General features: G+C 40.3%; 1 protein-coding gene across 1 annotated transcript in view; it reads left to right on the top strand.

Moving 5' to 3' along the window:
* Nucleotides 1–257: 257 nt before the first annotated feature.
* The window catches only part of GRK7 (G protein-coupled receptor kinase 7), a 49,221-nt gene continuing 27,756 nt past the window's right edge, over nucleotides 258–21,722 (top strand). Inside the window, exons 1-2 of the mRNA XM_072618124.1 lie at nucleotides 258–15,955; nucleotides 16,662–17,099. Of these exons, the coding sequence (XP_072474225.1) occupies nucleotides 15,371–15,955; nucleotides 16,662–17,099 (1,023 nt within the window). The 5' untranslated portion in view covers nucleotides 258–15,370. The remainder of the gene's footprint in view (nucleotides 15,956–16,661; nucleotides 17,100–21,722) is intronic.

The raw sequence follows: 21,722 nt of genomic DNA on the forward strand, positions 1-21,722 counted from the left end.
CACCCAGTACCCAGATACTGAAAAGTTTCAAAAGTTACAAATATTGTCTTTCCATGTAGGAATGTAAACAGTTCAACTTCAGTAAGTCCCTTATGACTTCTCTTTGCTGTTTACCTTTTCATGCTTCTCTTCATTCTTGTGTTTGAAAGTCAAATTTTCTTTTCAGCTCTGGTCTTTTCATCAAGAATGCTTGAAAGTCCTCTATTTCATTGAAAGACCAATTTTTCCCCTGAAGTATTATACTCAGTTTTGCTGGGTAGGTGATTCTTGGTTTTAGTCCTAGTTCCTTTGACTTCTGGAATATCCTATTCCATGCCCTTTGATCCCTTAATGTAGAAGCTGCTAGATCTTGTGTTATCCTGATTGTATTTCCACAATACTTGAATTGTTTCTTTCTAGCTGCTTGCAATATTTTCTCCTTGACCAGGGATCTCTGGAATTTGGCCACAATGTTCCTAGGAGTGTCTCTTTTTGGATCTCTTTCAGGAGGTGACTGGTGGATTCTTTCAATATTTATTTTGCCCCCTGGTTCTAGAGTCTCAGGGCACTTTTTTCTTTGATAATTTCATGAAAGATGATGTCTAGGCTCTTTTTTGATCATGGCTTTCAGGTAGTCCCATAATTTTTAAATTGACTCTCCTGGATCTATTTTCCAGGTCAGTTGTTTTCCCAATGAGATATTTCACATTATCTTCTATTTTTTCATTCTTTTGGTTTTGTTTTGTGATTTCTTGGTTTCTCATAAAGTCATTAGCCTCCATCTGTTCCATTCTAATTTTTAAAGAACTATTTTCTTCAGTGAGCTTTTGAACCTCATTTTTCATTTGGCTAATTCTGCTTTTGAAAGCATTCTTCTCATTGGCTTCTTGAACCTCTTTTGCCAATTGAGTTAGCCTATTTTTCAAGGTGTTATTTTCTTCAGCATTTTTTGGGGTCTCCTTTAGCAGGGTGCTGACCTGCTGTTCATGCTTTGACTGCATGTCTCTCATTTCTCTTCCCAGCGTTTCCTCCACCTCTCTAACTTGATTTTCAGAATCCTTTTTGAGCTCTTCCATGGCCTGAGCCCATTGGGTGGCCTGTGATACAGAAGCCTTGACTTCTGCATCTTTCCCTGATGGTAAGCATTGTTCTTCCTCATCAGAAAGGAAGGGAGGAGAAACCTGTTCACCAAGAAAGTAACCTTCTATAGTCTTATTTCTTTTCCCTTTTCTGGGCATTTTCCCAGCCAGTGACTTGACTTCTGAATATTCTTTTCACCCCCACTTCGCCTCTGGATCCTCCCAGCCAGCACTTGGGGTCTGAGATTCAAATGCTGCTTCCCAGCCTCAGGGCTTTGCGTGGGGGCGGGGCTGCTATTTATTGTGAGATTAAGTTCAGGTGCTCAGGTGGGGGCAGGCCCGCCTCATGGGCTCAGTTCCCTCAGGGGGTTTATGCAGAGACCTTCAACAATGGATCAGGGCTCCTGCCTGCTTGGGGAGCCCCAATCTGCTCCCGCCCACCTCCGCTGCTGCCTCCTGAGGGGGCCTGAGTTATGGGGGCACCCCACTCCCTTCTTGACCCGCCAAAGAGACCCTCTCACTGACCCCTGTCACCTGTGGGTGGAGGAACCCGCGGCCACTGGAGATTCTGTTCCCGAAGCCTGCTCGGATCTGCTCCTCTCAGTGCCGCGACTGCGACAGGGCTGGGCTTGCTCCGTGTCTGCAGTGCGAGGACCTTTTGCAAGAGGTTTGCAGGGCTCTCTGGAACAGAAATTTCCTCCGCTCCACCGTTCTGTGGCCTCTGCTGCTCCAGAATTCACCGGGCGTTCTTTTTTACAGATGTTCTATGGGCTGTGGGTTCGGAGCTACGTGTATGTGGGTCTTTCTACTCCGCCATCTTGGCTCCGCCCCTCCTTATGACACCCTTCTACATTAAACAGAACATAGCCATGATTTCTTCATTTGTCTCATTCAGCATATCAAAAACTGCAACATCCTCATAGGCAGTTTTCTCAGGTGTTGTCAGTCAGAAAATTCCAAATGAACAGGAGTTCTGTGCTCAACATTTTCAATGCAATAAAGTATTGAGATCCAAAATGAACTTAGAAGAGTGATAGAAATGTTGATTGAATTGAGTTGGAAAGATTGACACAGCCAGGGTAGACTACAGTTATCCCCACCACATTTCGGGGTTAGGAGTGTGAGGTGCTCCTCCCTTCCCCCCAATCTGGAAAATCCACATAAAAGTTTTTTTGACCCTCCCTTTTTGTTTGAGGTGTTTATTACCTTATTGTAAAATATGGTTTAAATATTTGATCATAGGCTCTGTATGATTTGTTGGCCTTCCTGTGGCATCTGCAGTTTCTACAAAACTCCAAAAAGATTTCCCATTTCATTTCTTATGCTAGCCCAAAATATTTCAAAACTGTGAAAACCTGCAATGGGGAAAATTGAGATGTAGAAAGGATAGCTACTTATAGAACATTCCAAATTTAAAATGTGCAGCTTCTTGAGTCTGCTACTATTTCCAAAGAAAGGCAGTTGTTTTCTATGATGAAATTTTCTCTCAAATTTCTAGTATATGTTTATATTTTCTGTTATGCTTGCATCTTATACCTTTTTTTATTGGTAGCCCTGTTTCACCTATTGCCATGAATTTTAATTTCACCTGAGCAGCCTAGAAGTTAAAGTTTCTTTGTGAGTGTGAGGCTAGACCTCAGTAAAGTTTGTGATTGCTGTGATCTCTTCCACCACCTTCATATTCGTACTTCGTACATTATCTCTTTGGCAATGGTGAAAGTGACCACTTCTCCAGTGCATTGCCAGCAGTGAAATCTGACCCCCTGCTGTGCGCCAGCTTCCATTTCTGCTAGAAGTCAGGGTGATTATAATTGTAAGTAGCAGGGTGTTAAACTAAAACTCAATACATTTACCAAGAAGCTATCTCAAAAGATGGTCACCAGATCTATCCAGAGAAGAAATCTCACTTCCACTGCAATGTGTGATCAACTGTAGCATCGTAGGTGATTCATTTGCAAAATTAATTTATCAAATTAATCAAAATTAATCATCAAATGCCCGGGCATGGTCTGTGGGTGCATGAATTCACTGTTTCTTTTGCCATTGCAGAAATGGTCTAAGTGATGACACTGCCTTCATTTAACTCTTGTTCAGGATTTACTTTAAATTATTTTCAAATTGACCCCACCCTATCCCTGAAAGTCATTTGGCTAGATTCTACATGCTTTAATGCTCTTAATCTTTACACAAATTTCTTTGGTCTCCTAATTATTTTTATTCTTCATTGAATGTGAAAATTGAAAATAGTTTTCCAGTGAAAACTTTGCCAAAATTGTGAAGCAAGGGCCTATTATTTCCCCATTCCATGGTAGAAAATCTTTTGTGTTCAGTCCAAAATAGCAGTGACTCCTCCCCACCCCCAACTCACCTCTGCTTTTCACAGTTACCCCAAGGTCTTTTTCAAACTAATCTGATCCCAGGTACTATTACCTATTAAATATTGTGTATTATGAAATTTTACTGTTTTTCTCCAAACTGTTTAGTAGTGTTTTTTTTAAACAACTTTTCTTTTGAGCATCATTCAGTTTTGCTTTCAAGACTCATTGTGTGAATACTGAATTTTCTTTTTCACTTTGTAAACTTCTGCAGTAAGTTTCTTACTTCACGTATACTGATTACTCAGCTTTTTCATCAGTCTTACTCCTTGTTCCCAAACAGTATCCACCGTGATTTTTTACTGTTGCTAATCATGATTAAAACTACTTCTTTGAAAGTTGCATTGAATTGAAGAATGTTTATGCTGTCCTCATTGGTCTTGGTGGTCAATACTTAATTATTTTTCTGATGTTAGAAACTCTAGGGCAGAGGTGAAGAACCTATAATCCAAGGCCACATATGGCCCTCTAGGTCCTCAAGTGTGGCCCTTTGACTGTATCCAAACTTCACAGAACAGATCCCCTTAATAAAACGACTTATTCTATAAAACTTGGACTCAGTCAAAAGGCTGCACCCACAGACCTAGAAGGCCACATGTGGCCCAAGTCCACTGGTTCTCCACCCCTGCTGTAGGAGGAAACATTGACATTTTTTTCATTGTCATAGAATGTAGGCATTGTTATTTCAAGTTACAGCTTTTTATATCCAAGGTAGAGTCGCATTCTGAATTCTTACCTTCCATTCATCATTTAACTTTTGTGGCAGGTCAGATTTCCTGTTGAAGAATGAATTGTTCTCATATATAGTGATTGTCTGATACTGATAGCTGAAACAGTATATTTGGAGTTACGTATATGATGTCATAACATGAGACCAAGAGCTGGGAGGGACCTTACAGGTCATCTTGTCCAACTCTCTCATTTTGCAGACAAGGAAGAGATGTGAGGCTCAGAGAGGTTTGTGACCTGCTCAGATTTACACTGGTAATAAATAACAGTAGGAATCCAAAGCTGGGGCTGACTCGTCAATATATAACGTGCTAATTTGATTAGAAATGAAGTAAGGTATGAAATCCAGTTTCCTTGGTGAATTGTAGGCTTTTTAGAGCAGCAACCACAGGTAATTTAGCTGCATGTTGCCCTCTATGGGTAGCACAATGTCTGGCATAAAGTAGACTCTTAATAAATGTTTGTTAATTGAATTATTGGAAAAACATTGGGTTCAATTCCTTAGACAGCTTCGTTGTTTCCTCGGGGATGGATGTAGCAGAGTGGAAAGAACTCTGAACATGCACGCTGGAGCCTGAGCTCTGCCTGGGCCTGACTGGATGAGCTAGTTGTGCCATTTTTGACAATTCGCTTAAAAATAAAGTTCTCCTCTGAAATTGTTTTTTATGATAGTTTAAGTGTTATGTAATTTAACTGTTTCTCCACTTAATGTTCTTCAATAAAATATCCTCAATTACTTTTTATTTTTATATAAAATGTTTTGCTGCTCTTCAGCAGGGTGGCATGTGTGAAAGATCCCTTGCATATGAAGTACTTTGTAACTGCTTTCCATGAGAAAGGTAATAACATGTTCTTTTTGTCTTTTTTCTTTTTTTGATTTTTAATTTATTTATTTTTAGTTTTCAGTGTTCATCTCCACAAGATTTTGAGTTCCAAATTTTCTCCCCATCTCTCCCCTCTCCCTACCCCAAGACACCATGCCTTCTGATTACCCCTTCCCCCAGTTTGCCCTTCTATCTCACCCCTCCCTTCCCTTATCCCGTCTCTTCTATTTTCTTGTAGGGCGAGATAGATTCTATACTCCATTACCTGTATTTCTTATTTCCCAGTTGTATGCAAAAACAATTTTTAACATTCATTTTTAAAACTTTGAGTTCCAACTTCTCTCCCTTCCTCCCTCCCCACCCATCCCCACTGATCCCCACTGAGAAGGCAAGCAATTGAATATAGGTTATACATGTGTAGTTATGTGAAAGACTTCCGTAACAGTCATGTTGTATAATATTACTATATTTCCCTCCATCCTATCCTGTCCCCCATTTATTCTATTCTCTCATTTGACCCTGTCCTTCCCCAAAAGTGTTTACTTCTAATTACCCTCTTCTCCCATTTGCCCTCCTTTCTGTCATCCCCCCACCCTGCTTATCCCCTTCTCCCATGCTTTCCTGTAGTAGTGCAAGGTAGATTTTCATACCAAATAGAGTGTTCATGTTATTCCCTCCTTAAGCCAAATGTGATGAGTGTAAACTTCACTTTTTCCTTCTCACCTCCCCTTTTTCCTTTCCACTGAAAAAATTTTTTCTTGCCTCTTTTATGAGAGATAATTTGCCCCATTCCATTTCTCCCTTTCTCTTCCCAATATATTCCTCTCTTAGCCTTTAATTTTATTTTTTTAGATATCATCCCTTCCTATTCAGCTCACCCTGTGCCCTCTGTTACAAATGTTACCTTTCCATGTAGGAATGTAAACAGTTCAACTTTAGTAAGTCCCTTATGATTTCTCTTTTCTGTTTACCTTTTCATGATTCTCTTGATTCTTGTGCTTGACAGTCAGATTTTCTATTCAGCTCTGGTTTTTTCATCAAGAATGCTTGAAAGTCCTCTATTTCATTGAATGACCATTTTTTTCCCCTGCAGTATTAGTTTTTCTGAGTAGGTGATTCTTGGTTTTAATCCTAGCTCTTTTGACTTCTGGAATATCATATTCCAAGCCCTTTGATCCTGTAATGTAGAAGCTGGTAGACCATGTGTTATCCTGATTGTATTTCCACAATACTCAAATAATTTCTTTCTGGCTTTTCTCCTTGACCTGGGAACTCTGGAATCTGGCTGCAATATTCCTAAGAGTTTTTCTTTTCGGGTCTCTTTCAGGAAGTGATCAGTGGATTCTTTCAATATTTATATTATCCTCTGGTTCTAGAATATCAGGGCATTTTTCTTTGATAATTTCATGAAAGATGATGTCTAGGCTATTTTTTGATCATGGCTTTCAGGTAGTCCCATAATTTTTAAATTGTCTCTCCTGGATCTGTTTTCCAGGTCAGTTGTTTTTCCAATGAGATATTTTACATTGTCTGCTATTTTTTCATTCCTTTGGTTTTGTTTTATAATTTCTTGGTTTTTCATAAAGTCATTAGTTTCTTTCTGCTCCATTCTAATCTTTAAGGAATTATTTTCTTCAGTGAGCTTTTGGATCTCCATCTGGCCAATTCTGCTTTTTAGGGCATTGTTCTCCTCATTGGGTCTTTGGATCTCTTTTGCCATTTGGGTTAGTCTATTTTTTAAAGTGTTATTTTCTTCAGCATTTTTTTGAGTCTCCTTTAGCAAGCTATTGAGTCACTTTTCATGATTTTCTTGCATCACTCATTTCTCTTCCTAGTTTTTGCTGTGCTTCTCTTGATTTTCAAAATCCTTTTTGTGCTCTTCCATGGCCTGAGACCAGTTCATGTTTTTCTTGGAGGCTTTGGATGGAGGAGCTTTGAGTTTGTTTTCTTCTGTTTGCATGTTTTGGTCATCCTTGTCACCAGAGTAGGATTCTATAGTCTGATTCTTTTTCCAGTTTTTGCTCATTTCCCCAGCCATTTGACTTTTGAGCTCTTTGTCAAGGTAGTTCTCTGCTTCCAGTAGGAGTCGGGGTGTACTGTCATCAGCCTAATACCTGTATAATTTGTGGGCCTAGAGCTGCAGAAGCTGGCAGCATCTGCTGCTGCGGCTGCCACAGGTTCCTCACCCCCCCACCCCCTACCCTGGGGCTGGGGCTAGACCACTCCATACTCCAGCACAGGTCCCACAGGCTTTTCCCACTGCCCTTTCAATTTATCCTCAGTGTTCTGGGGTCATAATGTCTGCAAACCACCACAGGTGTGCGAGATTCAGTCCCCCCAAGACCTGCTCAAGTCCCCTCTGTGCACTCACACCCTACACTGGACTGGGCTCTGCTCCCAGCGTGGCACAATAGACACTTCCTGGTGACCTTCCAGGCTCTCTTGGGCTGGAGCTTTGCTTCACTCTGTCATTCTGTGGGTTCTGCAGCTCCAGAATTTGTTTAGAGCCGTTTTTTACAGGTATTTGGCTGGGCTTAGTGGGAAAGCTCTAGAAAGTCCATACTCAACATGTTCTTCTTAAAATAAAAAAAAAATCCACTATGATGAAAGCATTCAGAGAGACAATCTAAGAATAGGGTGGATTGTTTGGGAAACATAATGTTGTTCTGCCTTAGAATTTGTTACAATAAACTTAAAAATGCTTTTTGCTCATTTCCCAGGAAAAGTATAAGACAATTTCATTATAATTTTTGATCCTCAAAAAGATACCTTATCTTTAGCAGCAAAAAATTGTGTGTATCAGAAAGCATTAAATTTGAGGTAGTTAATAATAATAGTTTTTTGGTAGTGCTTTAAGGTTTTCCAGGTGCCCTAATAAATTACACCTCATTTTACAGAAGAAGAAACTGAAGCAGACAAAGGTTCAATGACTTGTCCAGGATCGTACAGCCAGCAAGTATCTGAAGCTTGATCTGAACTTGGTTCTTCCTGATTCTAGATTTCTATCACCCCGTGCACCATCTTGTTGCCAAAAGACAAAGTCAAATCCTGGTTCTGCTTTCTTACTAGATACCTTGTGTGACCTCAGGCAAGTCACATCACCCTCTTTGTCAGTTTTCTCATCTGTAATGATGAAAGCGCCATTCCTTCCTCCTCTAAATCCTGTGGAAAAGTAGTATCCATAAGTGGCCAATCACAGAGTTACCTCCTAAAGTGAAATATTTTGACTTTTTTTAAAATAGAAAATTAAGTATACATATCATTCACTATAATTTTAGTTCATCAATTAAATATCTATTAAGTACATTCTGTGGTCAAGGTATGGGCTCACAGTCTGCTTTCTTTGAGCTTTTATTCTTCTGGAAGGATAAATAGATACACAGTGAATCTGGAGAGAGGGGGAAGAGATGTGAAGGCTTCCTGGAGGACAGTGCACCTGAGCTGAGCCCTGAGGGAAGATGAGATGGTAGTTCTAAGAAGCCAGTGGAGGAGGGAGGATGTTCCAGAAATAGGCTGGCTTCAGCAAATGAGTGGAAATAGGCAGAGGGATGTCAGGTTTGTCAAGCAGCTAATAAGATTCCAGTTCAGGTAAAACTTAAGAGGGCATGAAAGGTAATGTAAATGAAATGTAAAATAAATCTGCAAAGTTGAGCTGGAGCCAGACTAGGGACCTTCAGGGAAGGGCTGAAAACTGTGTAACTTATCTTGGAGGCACCAGAGAGCCTCTGGTGGTTTTGGAGTGGAAGAGTAACATCGTCAGACCTGTGTCTTAGGACCCATAGAAACAGAGGCATATACATCTTTCCCAGTTCCTTTGGGTTTGAACGTCCATAATCCTAGACCATTTTGACATTAGAAATATGCACATTCACATGTTAAAACTCCTTTTTTGTCATAAGAATGGAAGACCTGTAGAGTATAAATTTCTACCACAGAAGTAGTCACAGCATAATAACAACAAGCAGTTGTTTCTGCTTTTTACCACCAGTTAAAGCTAATGATCTAGAAACATGTCTTTTATAATGAAATGGCACAAGCGAATTGCACTTCTTTCCTGACAGTATTTTGAACCCCTCTAGTTTATGGCACTGGCTTCTAATTAATTGATAAACATGATGAGTGAACTCCACAGGGGGTATATAAATCATCTCTTGGTGGCTAGGAAGGACAGGGAAGGCCGAACTTTCTCACCCCCACCAGCATCACCCTTACCTCCAATCTCAACCACAGGTCACAGGATCAGGAGGAGTTGTTTGGATCACATTTCTCAGTTTTAGAACATTACCGAAAAATGTCCAAGTCTGAAAAGCAAGAATTCTTCATGTCATCTCTCTCTGGTATAAAATGATCTGATTCTTTGATGCTTAGCATTTTTGCTATGTCTTTGAAGTTAAGGGATTTAACTATAATTTTTAAAAGAGCTGAAATATACTTTTAAAAGACTAGGTGAGGTAGGGAGGGCCCAGAAGTTGTAGACAGCAAGTCTGCAAGGTGCTTTTTTTCTTAACTGACCGATTTATTTAGTGAACATAGACAAAGACTTAAAGACAATGCTGCTTTGCTGAAAATCACCAACAAATGGACATTTAACCCCATGAAGTTAAATTAACTCTGCACTACTCTGACATTTTGTTGTGCCTACATTTTTTATTCAGATTTTTGGTTCAAGTAGTTCTCAACGGGTAGGTTAAGACTACGAGAGGACACTCCATAGCTCAGTGAAACCTAGTCACAAGTCTTTTTCCTGCAGAGGCTGATCTTTTTGTATATGGGAAAATTTCATAAAGAGGAGCAGAAAGATTAATGTACAGCTAGAAGGAAGTTAAAGTAGATTGGAAGTCAGGAGCCCTGGCATATTTGCGTCAGGATGGTGCATTTTTTTTAAGTGGCAAGGCTCAGCTATCTGTGGTATTCTTCCACTTTCTTAAAAATAATCTTTATTACAGTGCAGGGTAATCATCACAACTATAAAGACACTGTTAGGAAATGGACATCAAGGTTAATTCAGCACCTTGTGTTCATCCTTCATTTTCAAAGAGGACCGTGACATCAGAGAAATGATGACATGACATGCACTTGACTTTGTTTTGAGTGAGGGAGGGCTGTGCAGGTCACCAGCCTCACTTCTCCTCCAGAGCTATTCTCAATCCAGTGACCAGATATTCATCAGGATGACTGGAGATGACCCAGGATGCACTGGGAGACCTAAAAGGCCAAGGTCTTTTCAAGTACTCACTTAAAGTGAATGGAGAAAGGAGAAAACAGTGTAAAAAGGAACACAAACTATTGAATACTTCTTTTTATTCTAAAACATTTATTTTACTTTTTTAACAAAATATTTAAGAGAAACAGTTTATGGTGAGAGACCTTTCAGTGTTGAGCTACAACTGGCAACTCATGTACATGCATTAACTTATTTTCCTTTTAAAAATTTTCTGCCAGGCAAAAAATGTAAAGTATTTAAACTTACCTATATTAGTGTGTTGTTAATGTATTTTTGCTTATTCTGAAAATCTTTCCTATCCATTAATAGGCCCGTGTGACCTGCTTAAATCACATGGAAGCCTAAGTTACATGTGGGAGGAGCATACTGAATGTATGGAACAGGAAGGGTGGAGGAGAGCTGGGTAGGAGTTGGTGAGCGGAGGAGGGAGGACACAGGCAGGTAGACTGAGTGTTTGCTTGTGAAAGATGGTATTTCAGGGCTAAGAACTGTCCATTTTTGCTGTCCTGATTTCTGGCCTGCAACCCTGGGCAAAGTCCAAAAAAAAAAGAGAAAGCAAAGATCCAGAAAGCAAGAATAGGAAATTCTTGAACCTGTGTTGGAGAACTCACATCCCTGAAGTGTAGGAATGATTTGTCTTTTGCCATGAAAGAGCTAGAAGTAACCATGATTTTATTATGACAGTATTTGACAGAGTGAGCCCAAGCACTGTTTTGAAGGGTTGATCTGATGTTGGTTTGATGATCTGTGGCCAAACTAGTATCGTGACATTTTGATTAATTGTACATTTTTGTTGTAGAAAAATCTAACAAGCTTAAAAAAATACCCTAACAGGCATAATATTCAGTATTTTGGGTTTTAAACTACTATTGCCACTTTTGTAAAGGGGAAGGGAATGGGGGACAGAGACCATTTACTTGTAAAATGAGGACTTTTATTTTGGGGATGACAATACTTAGCCTGATCTTTTTCTAAACCTATTTCTGTTCTATAAATGGTAGCAGTGTGTGACAGCAGAGAGTATTGTTCTCCCAAGAGGAGCTTTTAGTTAGATTTTAGTTAGAAAAGGGAGGTGATGGAGAATGTGGAACGATTGTTGGACTTATTTTAAATGCCCACTATGTGTGTTATATCCAGTAGATGATTAGGAAATGTAGGTCTATCATAATTCAAAATGTTACTAACCTGTAACGGTGGTTCCTCATTCCTCAGATTTAGATAGACATGTCCCTGTAATCAAATCTTGTTTCTTGAAGCATGATTATGGCACCAGATGTCATATGCTATCTTGTGTGGCCTTGGGCAAGTTAGTAAGATGAAGGCTTAAGAGGAATTCAGTCATTAGAGATGGCCTCTAAGGTCAGTTGCAACTCTAAGTATATGAACCTATGATCATAAGGGGACTATAACATGATTAATAAGAGGCTATAAAATTGTCCTGGGACAGCAGGCTTACAAGGGGATTCCATTGAGTTCAAGGTACATATTTCAGCTTGACTTCCTTCACCTCTGTATTTTAGAATTTGTTTCTTCATTTGTCATCTTGCCTTCTTCCATAGTTATTTTTAAGTAATATATCTTTTGGTTCAATTCAGTAGACATTAAGCATTTACTGCATGCAAGGTGCTGTGCTAGGCATTGAAGATACAAAGATGAAAACTAACTCCTGACTTAAAAATCTAATACAGGATGAGGGATGGTTGTGTGTGGAAATACATTTACACAAATAAATTATGATACAGGACAGGGAGTGGTATGAGCAAAGGGGAGATGCAAAATGCTCTTGGAAAATTTAAGAAGGGAGAGGTCATGTTAAGCTGAGGGAATAAGAAAGATTTCATGAAGGAGGAAGCACCTAAATTGGCCTTTGAAGGTAGAGATGGAGAGGTAATGTTTTTACAGGAGTAGAGTTTGGTCCATACAAATGTATAGAGGCAGAAGAATGTGAGGTGAGATTGGGGAAATACCAGTAATCTTAATTTTTGTGGAACATGGAGGGCATGAAGGGGAACTGCATAAAAAAAAGCTGGAAAGTCAGTCAGCAAGAAATTATGAAGTACCTACTATGTGCCAAGTGCACTCCCCTCAAGGAGCTCAGTCAGATGGGGTAGACAACAATGCAAACATCTGTGTGCAAATGAGATACATACAAGATCAATTGGGGACAATTTCAGAGAGAAATCACTAAGATTAAGGACTGAGAAAGCGCTTGTAGAGAGAGGGTGGGAATTCTTGGGAAAGGTAGGTTGTCTCTGAAATGCTAGGCTGTGTCATTTATACTTTATCCTGTAAGCAACAGAACCATTGGAAGTTTTTCAGCAGGAGAGTGACACTGTTCAACCAGTGCATTCTAAGTAAATATTAGTAGCTGTGTGAAAAAGATTATGATTGGAACAGGCAGGGAAGCTCTGACAGTGGAATGATGAGGACCTGACCTGAACTAAGTCACTGCAGTGTGGAAACAAGGAGATGCATTGGAGAGAGACTGTAGAGATTCTCTGGATTTGGATGGTTTGGACATGGAAGGAAAGACTGCAGATGACTGACTGGAGGGAGGATGATTGCGGCAGCAGAAATAGGGAAGAAGTTAGGTGTAAGAAAAGGCTTAGGAAGGGAAACGATAGGTTCATTTTTGGACATGTTGCATGTGGAGATACTCCTAGCATGTCTAGGACAATTTTCAGCAAGCAGTTGCAGATAACAGAACTGGAGTTCAAAGAGAGACTAGATGGTGGAGACTAGATATATCGCTACAGCAGCCATTAATCATGAAAGCTTTGGGAATGAGTGATATGCAAAGGAAAGGTGCAAAAAGAAAAGTCAAGGTGGAACCTTAAGGTCAGGAGGAAGATGACAAGTTTTGAAGAAAATATTACTGTGCTTGTCATTTTAGGCACAACTCTGCCAGAAACAATCTTTGTTATCTTATCTACAATTTTCTGGCCATGTCCAAACAAGCACAGTTTCCCCTTACTCTCATGCATGATTCACTAGCCCAACGTAATTTGAAGTAACATTTACAGTAAGCTTGAACAATGAGGTCATATGTTAAATACCTTTTTGGGTTAACACTCCAAAATATTTGTCACTAATCAGATCCCTTGCTGACCATTTCTCTCCAGTCACTAATCAGATCCCTTGCTGACCATTTCTCTCCAGTATTCTCCTGGAGTTAGCAAATGGACCTCCTCCTCCCTGCTATAAATACACAGTATGCGCTGTAGATCAGTATTTGTATCATCCTTTCTTGATGGAGAAGTTGCTCCTTGTAACTTCAGGGATAGGGACAAGGAGGCAGTGAGCCAAAGAAACAAAGGGTTAAGTTTGATGTCACTCAGTCCATTTCCTAAGAAAAGGTCCTGCTATCATAATGGGGAAAATCTAGAAAAGGTTTTAGAGAAGACAAAATATTATTTCTTAATATTTTCAGTTGGACTAAAAAATAGTTTTTAATATGCTTCCACATGAGGCAACAAAGAAAATTAAGGCATTGTATAACTAGGAAAAAGCAATGTCATGAAAGTCAAGAGAGAAAAAGGGCTTCTGAAGCATCAAATGCCACTAGTTACATGTATGCACACATAGGTACATATATACCTATACGTATACGTATATATGTATTGAACAAAATGAGGACTAAGAAATTGCCACTGAATTTGGGAGTTAGGAAAATTGGAATAGCTATGTCAGAGATTCATTTTTCTCTATAATGACTTATTTTTGTCACATAATCCAAAAACCAGTGTACCCATTGGTTAGGAGATATTTCTGGAAAATGTCCACAGTTCCATTGGCCTCATGTGATGCCAACAAAAACAATAATAAAAAAACCACCAAAACGTGTGTGAAACTTTAAAGTTTGTTCCCAACAAACCCAGTAATTAGACTTTATTATCCTTATTGTACAGATGAAGAAACAGAGATGCTAAGAGGTTAAGAGTCATATGACTAATGTGTCTGAGGTAGGCTACAAATCCAGGTCTCCTGCACTCTTACAACTGTGCTGAGCTCTCCTGTGCCCTGGGAGAGGGGGATCATGTCAGACAATACCTGGGGGTTCAGGTGCTTAGGTTGACTAAGAGGGACAGCTTCTGAACAGGTCGCTTTCAGCTGCAGGAATGAGGAAGGTTTCACAAAGGAGAGGCCCCTAAATTGGCCTTTGAAGGCACAGGTGAAAAGGTCATACCTTTACAGGAATAGAGGATGGTCCTTGCAAATGTATAGAGGCAGGAGAATGTGAACTAGGATGTCTGCAGTGTCTTGGAGTGCTAAGGTAGAGACAAGGAGAAAAGCTTTTCTCCTTCCTCTTCCCTTTAATCCTATAACTATTATGTGTAGGGTTGTTTGTAATTTGAAATTTTCAAGGAAGACTTCAGAGAGGCCTGAAGGACTTGTATGAACTGATGCTGAGTGAAAGGAGCAGAATCAGGAGGACTTTGTACACAGCAACAACAACAGTGTGTGAGGAATTTTTCTGGTAGACTTAGCCCTTCACAGCAATGCAAGGACCTAAAAAAAAAAAAGCACTGGACTTGTTAGACAAAATAATACCTTCCACATCCAGAGAAAGAACTACGTATTTGGATTGCAGAATGAAGCAGATTATTTTCTCTTGCATTTTTTGTTTTTTTTTCTCGTGGTTTCTGTCATTCATTTTAATTCTTCCATGTAACGACTAAGGTGAAAATATGATTAGTAAAAATGTACGTGTAGAACCCATATAAGACTGCATGCCGTCTTGGGGAGGGGCAGGGGAGAGAGGGGGAGAAAAGCTAAGTCGAAGTGATTGTAGAAAACTGAAAACAAATAAATGAATTAATTTTAAAAATTAAATTAAAAAAAAGATTTTCAGGGACTGCAGTTTCTGCTGCAGGGAGGGAATAGGGCTGCTGTTTGAAATGCCATCTTTCCCTCAAGCTATAGATAGCCAGACCAAAGCTCCTTACTTGAGAAACCTCATACTTTCCATAAAGACTTCTTCCTCCCCCTCCCTCTCCAAGAGATTTAGTGTAAATCCCCCAAGAGGTTATTTAACACTGGCATTGGCTAGAAGCCCTTCCCCCAAACCTGCCAACTCACCATCAGATATAACTGCTATCCCTTTCCTCATCCTTCAACACCTTCCTTGTTTCCCTTGGGGAGCACACTAGTCCTGGAGCCATGGTTGACATGGGGGGCCTAGACAACCTTATCGCAAACACAGCCTATCTGCAAGCCCGTGATGGAGACACCAAAGACATGCAGAAACGGCGACGGAGCCTGGCATTGCCAGCCCTTGAGCAATGTGCAGAAGTGCGTCAAGCCTTGCCTGCTAACTTTGAGAGTCTGTGTGAGCAGCAGCCCATTGGCCGGCGTCTCTTCCACGACTTCCTGGCCACCGTGCCTGCCTACAAGGAGGCCGTGGACTTCCTCACCGAAGTGTCTAGCTGGGAGCTAGCTGAAGAGGATAGTATCAAGGACAGCACTCTGAGGAGGCTCATGAATGCTTGTGCACAGGGCCAGCTCCCCTTCCTCAGCTCAGCCCTGGCCACCAAGTGCCAGGTTGCCTCTGAAAAAGAGCATGTATCCCTAGTGGAACTGGCTAGGGCTGAGACCATGGCCTTCCTTCAGAATCAACCTTTCCAGGACTTCCAAGATAGCCCCTTCTTTGACAGGTTTTTGCAATGGAAAACCTTTGAACAGCAGCCAATAACAGAAAAATATTTCGATGAATTCCGAGTGCTGGGGAAGGGGGGTTTCGGGGAGGTAAGTGTTTCAGAAGGGTCAAAGTGAGAAGGGGGTTGCAGAGTATGAAGGTTTTTGCTCCCAAAGAAACTTACTGTGAATAAGAAGGAAAACTAATTTCCATGCCTCACATGGAGAATTGTGCCATACTCCATCCACTTAGTTAGCATCCTTGACAGAGCAATGGCACAGGAAGAATAAATTAGACTAGATAATTGGGTCACAGTTCTCACCATGCAATGTATTCGTTGACCTCACTTTAAATATATCTCTAGGGGTTGGGAAAGGAGGCTTGATAGCATATATTTCATAGCATTTCCCCCCCTATTTGGGATGGGAGCAAGAGGTCCTGAATCAGTATAGAAAAACTTTTCAAAGAAAAGATGACAAATTAACCCTCAAGTATTATTATATAGCTCATTCCTTTTAGCCCCTCCTTTCATATTCCTTGTCTCCATTGTCATCTATTTAACATTTTTTATAAATTTTTATCCTACGTATATATGTGTATATATATATAACTATAAATGTACTCAGTATACAAAAATTAAAAACTAGATGTACAAATTTATTTTTTAAAAAGTCAATGGATAATAAATTTATGAATAAAAATAAAATTAACTCTTTTTCCATCCCCTCTACTTTCTCTCTCTTTCCCTTCCCTGCCACCTTACACATATGGACCCAGTCACCCTTATGAGCTCTCTCTGCCTCTCCTTCTTTTAAGGTGTGTGCCATCAAAGTGAAAAATACTGGCAAGATGTATGCCTGTAAGAAATTAGACAAGAAGCGACTGAAGAAGAAAAAGGGAGAGCAGATGGCTCTCCTAGAGAAGGAAATTCTGGAGAAAGTCAACAGCCCCTTCATTGTAACACTGGCTTATGCCTTTGAGAGTAAGTCCCACCTGTGCCTCGTCATGAGCCTGATGAATGGTGGGGACCTCAAGTACCACATCTATCATGTGGGTGAGCGAGGCCTGCACATAAACAGGATCATCTTCTACTCCGCACAGATCACTTGTGGAATACTGCACCTCCATTCCATTGGAATTGTCTACCGGGACATGAAGCCTGAGAACGTCCTTCTGGATGACCGTGGCAATTGTAGGCTGTCTGACCTGGGACTGGCTGTCCAGATTAAAGATGGCAAGCCCATCACTCAGAGGGTAAGTGTGCTTCCCTGCGTCAGGGATAGACAGGCCAATGGGAGAAAAGAGTCAGGTAACAGGGAACAGAGCCATGGCTGTTTCCAATGCAGATTGAGTCCAGGTCTTAATTCCTCCAATTTGCTAAAGCCCTTATGTGGCCATTTCATCCTAAGTGACAAGGGTACTAAGAGGATTTGGTTCATTAACTCTTGATTAATTACATTGTGCTGACCTCTTAGAAAACCGGGGCAGGGGCAGGAGAGAGAAAGAGAGAGAGAGAGAGAGAGTATGTGTGTGTGTGTTTGTTTCTTTGGTTTGTTTTCCATGAGTTTTTATACTGGACCAATCGTTAAGGTCAGGCCTGCCTTCCGAGGACAGACGGTAAATGTGCCTCTTCCCTCTTGACAGAGAAGTGGTGGACTCTGAGATGTAGAATGAGTCACACATTTTTAAAGGTGAATAACATATTTAATTCTTTTCTTAACTGTATTTATTACAAGGGAAGATTTTATGGATGTGAGGGGGAGTCATGGAGAAGTGAGTTATGGGAGAAAACAAAGAGCACTGAACTCTAGGAGCTAGGATACCTGGATATTAGTCCCAGACTTTGCTGTTACTTATCTGGGGGACCCTAACGTTAGCTATTAAACATTCTGAGTCTGTTTATTCTCCAAGATCCTTTCTAGTTCTGTTCCACTATGGTGTATACTTCCATAGAAAAAAGATAATAGTCAATAATAGAGGTGTGGCTGGAACTGTGATTTCATTAGTAAAGGGATCTCTTGGAGAAGGAAATTCCCTTTGCTACTACAGGTTGGTGACTTCTCTGCCACTTACATTCTTAGAGCTGCTGCCATCACTGAGGACTTAAATGTTTACCAGCATCACACAAAGTATGTGCCAGAGATGGACTTGAATGCAGTCATCCTGGCTTCATGGTCAGGGCTCTAGTCACTCCCTGGACCAGGGCTCCCCATCCTCTAATAACAGCTGAGGGGTAGACAGTGCTTTAAGGTTTGCAGAGCACTTAACATATCTCATCTCATTTGATCCTAAGAACTGCTCTGTGAGGTGGATACTATTATTCTCATTTTGTAGACAAAGGGATGGAAAATAAGGAAAGATGCTTTTCTTCATCTTTAAATTAGAATTGGGTTAATTTTCTAGGTCAGGACTCTTAAGCTTCCTGAATAAGGATTTGGAGAAAAGAGGAAGAAGTTAAAACATTTTTCATTGCCACGAAGTTGGGAAGTCAGGGAAAGACTCTCTTGTGCTGCTGATCTTGAACAGGCACAGGGCTCCTTGGGCCAAACCTGAGACCCAGAGCATGTACACACAGTGCACAGCCACACCTCTAGGGACTGTGACTTTGTGTTTGTGTTTTTATCCTCTGTGAAGCCTTGCATAAAGTGCTCCATAAATATCAGTTAAATGAATGATAGAAGCTCAGAATGGGAAGACCCATCAAAGATAAGTGTGAACAGGAAGATGTCATTAAGCCTTTCATTGAAAACTTGCAGGCTTGCAGCCATTTCACTTTTCAGATAGCAGTTCTGAAAGTGGGCATGCTTTCCTGATATTGAGTCAGAAATCTCCTTCTCCACCACTTCTGCCCCCAGATAACTCTTATCCTTCTTCCACGTGATGTCCCTCCAAATATTTGAAGTTTCCAGGCTAACTGTCCCCAATTCTACCAATCAGTCCTCTTTTTGCATGCTTTTAAGTCTTTTTCTCTTGTTTTCCTTTTTTTCTCTTAAAGACCAGCCTCAACCCCAACATCACTCTGGCTCCAGACTAAGCCCGACTTGGTCACTGTTCCGGCCTTGAGTGGTTCAGAGTGAATGTAAATAACAGTTGTTTCTGTTTTTTCCAGAAACCCTGAAGATCTTCCCCTCCCAAATCTTTTTTTAAGAAGCCATTCTTTGCCTCATTTTTATTAAGCCTTAATCACTGAATGGGCACTGCCTCAGTCAAACTGAGACCTGTTAAAGACCTTCACTTGAAAAGGCATGTTTAGGTTTCCCCCTATATCCTGGGTCATCTCCAATTGTTCTGATCCTGAGGTTGGTGACTTTGCACAGCCCTCCCTCACTTGCATGTCATGGCATCACCTCCCTGATGTCACAGTCCTCTTCAAGAACAAGGGACAAACAGCAGCAAGCAAGCAAGTCCGCTCACTAGCCTGGTTACTCTTTATCACATCTGCAACTGAAAACGATTCCAGATATGTCCTGACTAGGGCAGGGTCCATGAGAGCTCTTAGGTCCTTTATTCTGGATATTAACAAGGTTACTCTTAGTAGTGCTGTGGCAGACTCTTGGCTCATCTTGAGCTTGTAGTTCCCCAAAAACTCTCAAGTCTTTTTCATACCAGCTATAATCCTTCCCTCTCTACCATGCTTTGCAAAGCTGATTTCTGAACCCAAACCTGAGACTTTCTCTTTGACTTCACCTTATTACTTTCAGCCATTCAGCCTATCAAAATATTTTTGGATCCTGATTCTCTTCTGTGTATATAGGCTATGCATCTAAGCTTTAGGTCATCTGAAACTTTGATTGGCATGTCATATACACTTTTATCCTAACCATTAACCAAAAAAATGCTGAAAAAATAGAGCCAAGAACAGATGCCTAGGAACATTCCAGCAAAGACCTCTTCCAAAGATACCATCCATCACACCTTAGTGTGCCTGATTATGAACTAGAATCCCAAAATGTTAAAATTGGGAAGACTTAGAAATCATTCATTCTAAAACTCTCATTTTACAGGTAATGAAACCAAAACCCAGAGAGGTTGAGTGATTTTCTCTTGGTCACACAACTCCTTCCATGATAAAACTGGGATTTTGGGGATCTCTTCCAAATTGATTTTAGTTTTTCCTTGAGGATAGGTGGTTGCCTACATACCTACCACACAAATACTCATTTGTTACCCTTTATTAAATCTTGCTAGATTACATTATTAGATTTAGCTTATGTGAAAGAGATGGTTCATAATAAACTTATAATTTGAAAGAATTGTGCTTCTAACAAATTTGCCTAAATTCATCTTATTCTTTTGAAGCTTTCAAAGTATTCTGCCTTCCCGTACTGTTCAAGGAAATCATTTTTTCCTTTAAAAAATTATTTTTGTCATGAAATTCATTTAAATTTCTGTTAAATTCACTAGCAGAGTACTTTGGCTGTTAGTGGGTGGTAAACAGTGAAATTCAAAACAAATTGATTAAGAAATTAAAAAAGGCAAAACCAATTAAAACCTATTCACTGCACACAGCAGGACATGCTTTTCCCTGAACAAATATGTACACCCCAGGGCTTCGTACAGAGCTGTGCACCTGTGGATACCCATTAAATACTTGTTGACTAAGGGACTGACAGATGGGACCCGGACCGATGTCAAGTCAGGTAGTTTGCTAGCAAGCATGTCTTCATCTCAGAGTTCACGTGCTGCTCTAATTGAATGTGTGTTTTTTTTTAAATGAACTTAAGTTTTCACACATTTGTCTAAATGTTTAATTGTTTATGTGTGCCAGGGCATTGAAATGAATTTCTTTTAAGAACTGATAATAAACAACATTCCCTTATCTGAGGACAGGTTTTGTCATTTTTAGGTCAGAAGAGATTTAATTCCTTAGCCCACAGGCTGTTTATAATGCTCTGGGGGAAATGGAAATCTAATATACTGACTGGTGTCATGGGGCCATTTTTAAGGGGAAAGGAAGTTGTCTGTTAGTTTTTGACTGCATTTTAAGGCATTCTTACACTTTTGAACTGAACCAAACTTGTTGGTTTCCATAAGCTTAACTACAGGTTGTAACTATCAATGGTAGTAACTTTCCTTTTTTAATTCAGTGGGCAAACAGTAGCTGTCACAAAGTGAATTTTGTGTGCTCGCTTACTTTAAAACTATGGCTTTCCAATGCCACTATTAGCATCTTATTTTGTACTCTGAGACAAGATAATAATTAATGAATGAAAAGCATGTATTAAGCTTTGACTATGTGTCATGCACTGGAGATACCAATACAAAAGCAGGACAGTGCTTTTCTTCAAATAACTTACATTCTCATGGGAGAAAGAACACACGTAGGAGAGTAGTGGCTAGACAGTGGAGATGGAGTCTGGGTAGAGCAATGGGGAGGGTCAACATTAACCTGCTCTTTCATTTGACTTTAATTCTCATGGTGGAATAACAGTAGCAATGCAAATCAACCACCAGCCCATCATCAGAGGTGCATTGTGGTCCAGGGTGATAGGCAGCAGTGACCTCAGCTATGAAGTCTGGCAGGACTCCTGGCAGTGTCACTGACTGGGTTAGCAATGGGGTCAGTGCAATGCCACTGCTCCTGAGAGTTATAGAAATAGAATGGCATAGACCTGTAGTCTGGACTTACTCAAAACTGTCCTGATGAGCATCTTGACTCTGAGGTAATGGAAGAAATGTTTCTCCTTCATGTTCTGGTACCGCTTAGATGTGCCATGATATGTCAGACCTCTTTGCTGGAAGTGTTTTTTAAATGGTGCCCACCACCACCACAAATGCCATGAAATAGACTGAAGATATTTTGCCTTTCTTTTGTGCCAGTTCTTTTATCATAAGAAAATTGGAAACAGAGCCTGCTAATTGTAGGCAAGAGCTTCA

Source organism: Notamacropus eugenii, chromosome 6 (genome assembly GCF_028372415.1).
Source record: "Notamacropus eugenii isolate mMacEug1 chromosome 6, mMacEug1.pri_v2, whole genome shotgun sequence".
Lineage (NCBI taxonomy): Eukaryota > Metazoa > Chordata > Mammalia > Diprotodontia > Macropodidae > Notamacropus > Notamacropus eugenii.